This window comes from Phragmites australis, chromosome 20 (assembly GCF_958298935.1).
Source record: "Phragmites australis chromosome 20, lpPhrAust1.1, whole genome shotgun sequence".
NCBI lineage: Eukaryota > Viridiplantae > Streptophyta > Magnoliopsida > Poales > Poaceae > Phragmites > Phragmites australis.
This window is the reverse complement of record NC_084940.1, coordinates 6,870,916-6,876,549: the sequence shown is the minus strand read 5'-3', so window position 1 is coordinate 6,876,549 and position 5,634 is coordinate 6,870,916. Positions and strand designations below refer to the sequence as shown.

General features: G+C 44.9%; 1 protein-coding gene across 1 annotated transcript; it reads right to left on the bottom strand.

Annotated features, from left to right (window-relative positions):
* Positions 1-3,913: 3,913 nt before the first annotated feature.
* LOC133901744 (uncharacterized) lies at positions 3,914-5,335 on the bottom strand. Its single transcript, XM_062343213.1, has one exon. It carries the CDS (start codon positions 5,083-5,085, stop codon positions 4,129-4,131), a length of 957 nt encoding a protein of 318 aa, XP_062199197.1. The 5' UTR covers positions 5,086-5,335; the 3' UTR covers positions 3,914-4,128.
* Between the last annotated feature and the right edge of the window lie 299 nt (positions 5,336-5,634).

The following is a 5,634-nucleotide window of genomic DNA, read 5'->3' as shown; positions in this document are numbered from 1 at the left end:
GAAAACTATTTTTTCAGGGCAGGTAGAGTAGTCATCTAGGGAGGATGTTCATAGAAGTTTGAGTTATATGGTGGTATTTATTGCTAATTGAAGATGCTTGGCTCGGTTGTATAAGCCCCGAATCTTGGGCCGTCTGCTAAGCCACCCAGTGCAACCATACGTTCTGAATGGATATGACTTGACTTTTCTATCTTCCGACCAAGTTGGACATCATACTAGGAGGCTGAGAGCAATAATGAGCTAAGCGTCTTTAGGTACCTTGCGAGGGTATTATTGAACCACTCTTTATAAAGGTCCATATGGTACTGATATCCCATACAGGTGTTCTTGAATCAGACTCTTTACAAAGGTCCAAATGGTATCCTGACATTTCTGACGTGGACCTGGAGCACTTGATGGATCACGTAGAAAAGTTCGGCAAGAAAGGTGATTGAAGTGCCTTTGTATGATTTGTTCATCCGCTTGCAATGGTTGGAGGCTGAGCATATCGCGTGAGTATAGTTTACAACCACTGCATAGTATAAATATATTCAAATAGCCGTGTCCACGATCATAGACATGTAAAGCACTGACCTCATTTGATTAGACTTAGGGCGTGAGTATCTTTGATGAGTGTGTGTGAATTAGATGTCCATGTGATGAGATTGCTGACTTAGTCCGTCAGAAGCTTTGTGGTACTAGAGGTACATCTAACACAATGGTAAGGATTGCGGAGTGAGGTTTAACCCATCTCAGTACCCAAAAACCCAAAGATATACCTCGTCACCTTGTTTATATTGTTTTCAAAGTTAACAGAAGAGAATTTATTCGGATACCTGCATAAACTGCTTTACGTTTAAACCTATACCATAAAACCTCATCCTTGAATTATACCCTATGTATCTATCAGCACCTTAAAGTTGTATAGAACTTATTGAGTACCTTTCGTATTTAGTCTTATTGCTTTTAGATTATTGAGATGGAGATCAACTTCAACTCAGATGAAGTTAAAGAGAAGAAGTCTAAGGTCATGTTCGCATCCGAGTTTCCTGTGGTATTAGGTTGTTCCACTTCTTTCGCTTTGCTCCGATGTAGGATCTTTTGTCTGGCTGATCTGTCATGGATCCTAATCCACGAGATCATCGTTTACTCTGATCAAGTGATTATTTTATTCAAATATATCTTTGATATCATTTTGTGTGTATTAGCTACTTGATATAGTGACTGATATAGAAGGCACCGGGGAACCCGAGGTCAGGATCCTCACACCGGGAAACCTCATATCCATTAACAGAGTAATGGAATATCATCATTACATAGTTTCAAACGTATTGATGTAGACAAATGGAAGAAGAACTGGTCCAGAGTAACCAGAAACTAAACCAGAAGTATAACATGGAAACCAGAGTCTTAAACGAAAGGCTAGTCACTACATAACAAGAAGGGATATTTTCTTATATGCCACCGCAAAAACTCACAAATCCCTTACATGTCATCGATGTGTCTATGACGTGTGGGGCCACTTCAATCAACAAGTTCACAAAGTTAGATTTACCAACCTAACTTTAGAGCCAAAGGATTCAGGTATAGCAGAATACTTGAAACTGAATGTTGACACTGTTGTCTGTCATTATTCCTTGAACGATAAATCAGCTAATGATCTATCAACAGTGAAAACAAATTCATTGGACAATCTCGCTGAAACCGCAAATTCAGTGCCTATCAGACCAACGTGCAGAGGCGCTTCTGCCCTCGTCTCCGTCAATGGCCGAAACATGATCGATGCTCTGATTAGCACGACGACCTGTGATCACTACCACCTGTGATCATTTATTCCTTTATAATTAAACAGATAACTATGTGGGTCTCTTCAAACTGCTCAAAATATGTCTGGCATCAGCAGAAGCTACGCAGTGCTTTTCAGAGATTCAGTACAAGCCAATCTGTCGCTTTGGTCTACACCTCCACTCATTTGCTTACTCTTAATTAGTAGACTTCACACGTAAGCTGTTAGGAAATTGGACACGAGAGACAATATTTTACATGAAAAAACTCTCTAATGTGGAGGGAAAAAATCACAGGAGGCAAAATCTCTATTATGATAATACCAGATACAAGTAAAAGAATTTGCTCATATTTATAGACGTATTATGAAGTCGTATATGATTAGAACTGTTGCTTTTGAGGCATTATCCAACATAAGTGCCCCTGATAATTTTGCTATAATCAGCCGTTTTTGCATGCGTTAGCAGATGGCCGGCTGCTCAAGCCACCTGAATTGACTGCAGCATCACGGCCCCATGGAGAAAGAGACCCCGGCCGCAATGGTGGCTTGATCGGCTTCGCATGCCTCAGCTCTAAATTAGCAGCTGGAATCCTGGAACAGAAGTGGCCAGCACACAGAAGCAAAGGAACGAGATGCTGTCCATCGTTCTCATGTTCGTTGCGATCCCTTCTTGGTAGTTATAATACGCGATTCGATAGGTAATGGGCCCTCCTTGTTTTGCATGAACAGGGACATTGTTTGAGACTTACAAATTTTTATCTTATTTATTGTTGCTCTCGCTATCAACGAGGGTTTTATATAATCCTGGAGAAGTGTCATCACCGAACCAAGAAAGATAGACTCGCGTCAATTGGTGTTTTGCTTTTGGTGTGTAGTGGCAAGCCTGTGTGCCTTCGTGGTTTTTTCAGTTGTCTAGGTATTTTCCTAGTTACGGGTTTTTGTCGGTTTTTCTTCGTATTAACAGTATATTTGTAGTTTTTAGAATTGATTTTTCTCATAGATCAACTATTTTTTTATAATAAAATTGATAGACTTTATACCGTCCTTTCGGAAAAAAAAATAGGGGAAGTAGTACAAGCTGAGTACTATATACGGGTGCCTTGCTGAGCAGTGCAAGTGGAATCTTCAGAGAAGGTGGTGACAATTAAAAATCCTCGTGCGGCCGTGCTTATCTGTTAACTAATGGAAGGATTTAGCTGTGCGGATCCACGAAATGATAGGGAAATGAAGCCTTTTGCGGTTGGCGATACCTTTGCTGAAATCAAAACTAGTGTTCGCATCTCCCAGGACGATGTGTAGCATTAATTGTGCTTTCTGCATCCCACACAGCCGATCAATTTATCAGGTTTTAATTTTAATTATCGAGACTGAAGTTACTGAACATGTTCGGTTGCACCGGGAACCTCTTGTGCTTAGAAGTCAGGTTTTTTCCTTTTTCTTTTTGATCAACTAAGAAGTCAGAATTCAGAAATGTTCTTTTGTCGAGGACGCTAACTTCACCGTACAAAACTCATATCCGAGCTACCAGGCTGACTATATGTTCTCTGTCCAAAACTAATCTAGAATGCTTGTCGTGTTGGTCCGTACTAATTAAACGCACAAAATGCTCGGCGTGGCGCCTTAACAGGCTCGTTTGCTTCATGCGCAGGCACATGCCGTTCTCTTTTTTTTTCTTTCTGAAAGACGCGACCTCGTGTTCTCTCTCAAACTCATTCAAAAGGACAATGCAGAGCATGTCCAGAAAAATACAGACATATCAGTCTTTCAGATTGACAAGAATGCGAGATACAGTAGCAACTAAAACTGGACAGCGATGCCAAGACTTGGACTACGAGGTGACGGGCAAAAGATGACGACAGCGCGGACGCAGGAAATTCAGTAGTGACAAGTGTTCAGGTACAACTCTGAACTTTCCATTGACAATGCACAAGGCAGCCAACCAAACGAATCCTTGAAGCCAGGATTAATTTTAGGCAGAATTTTATGAGTTTCGGCAGTTTCAAAGGGGAATGAAATATTTAATTTTAAAATTTTCTTTTACTAACATGTGAAACTCGTAGAGTAGACAAAAGTATCGGAAATACTTCACGAATTTTAGTCTTTTGCCAATGAACGAAAAGAATTATAAAACGAAATTGAAATCCCTGCTTGAAGCCATTAAACCCTTAATTATCAGACATGCTTAAAAAACAAATTGAATGACCAAGCACGGAATTTACCCTGAATTACGGGTAAGGTCACGGTCACTCGCCACACCAATCCCTAAGAAGGTCTAAGAAAAATAGCTAAAATTTACATGTAGGAATTCAGAGTCCATCGTAATCACACGAACAATCCTAACCTTACGGTACTGAGATACGCCCTCACCTCTCGATTTCAATAGGCTTTGTGTCGCTGAGCACGTGTCCGAAGCCACGTTTCGCGGCCTCGAGGTCGTCCTCGTCGTCGTGGTCGTCTCCGATGCTGAACCGGCCGTCGCCATCGCTGCCGCCGCCTCCTCCGTTCACCAGCGGCACGTACCGCGGCTCCTCCGGGTAGAGCTTGGCCATCTGAAGGTAGAACACGACGACGAACACCACGGTGCCGGTCAGGTACCAGCTGAACTGCAGGTTGACGAGAGACTTGGCGCGGTCGAGCGCCTCGTCGGTGCGGCACCGGACGACTTCGTGGCCTTCCTCGAAGTTGAGGAAGCAGCCCTTGGGGATGAGCGCGGGCGTCCAGAGCATGACGCCCATGACGATGAACCAGACGCCCTGGAACACGAGGGTCGCCGACCGGACCAGGCTCACCAGGAAGCTCCGCGGGTAGGGGATCCCGAGCAGCGTGGTGGCGAGCGTGACGGCGATGACCGTCTGCAGCAGCCAGTGGAACTGCCCCTCCACGCCCATGTGGTCCGCCGAGTGGAGGTGGAAGATGAGCAGCTGCTGCGCGAACGCCGCCGCGGCGACAAGCTGCGACACCGCGTCCCGCATGGGCGCCCGGACCCTGTCCAGGTGGATGGTGACGGCCGCAAACAGGAGGAGCGCCAGCGAGATGGACGCGTGCTCGAAGTTGTGAAGGTGGTCGGACGGGATGGTGCCGTCGTCGTCGAACGGCTGGTGCTTCGCGGGGCCGATGACCAGCTCCATCAGGATAGAGATCACCGTGCCGACGATGATCAGTATGAGCTCGAGGTGGCGGACGCCCCGCACAGGGAACCAGACCGGCGCCGCGTAGGAGCTCGGCCGCAGCAAGAACAGGCGGATGTGGCTGAACAGCTGCCACAGTCCGATGAGGAGGAAGCCGGCGCCCGGCGCGACGTGCCCGACGAGAGTGCCCATGGCGCGCGCTTTGCCGCGCTGTGGCTTTGCGTGCACCAGTGCAAGTGGTACGGTACGTGAAGAGGGAAGATGTTGGTGGTGGCGTGGAGAGAGAGGGTTTGAACTTTGAAGGTTGAAAGGCTGATGGGAACGTGGGGTTTTAAGAAGGTTTGGAGGGTGTCTAGAGTGTTCCGAAGGTTTGAAGAGTATCCTTAGTTTACTTTGGATTTAGACGTGTTTGCATGTGTGGATCAGCAGTGATGTGTTAGTGTTGAAAGCAGCTTTGGGAATTTGTTCCCCGTTAAGTTTGATTGCTTGTCTGAGCTTCTAATTGAATAGCATCTTATATATGTACGTAGATATGGTACCTACATATATTTATTTATAAGTTAGTTATGGATAATACTCATGTGATCTTTTTAAAAACCCTAGTATAATACACAGACGTATGTACATATTCACACAACCATACGTACATATTCATCTTCATTCCGCACGCTTTTGTTATACCTCATGCTATACATTCTTTCATCACCAAGCTTCACAAGTTTAATTTATGAACCGCAGCCG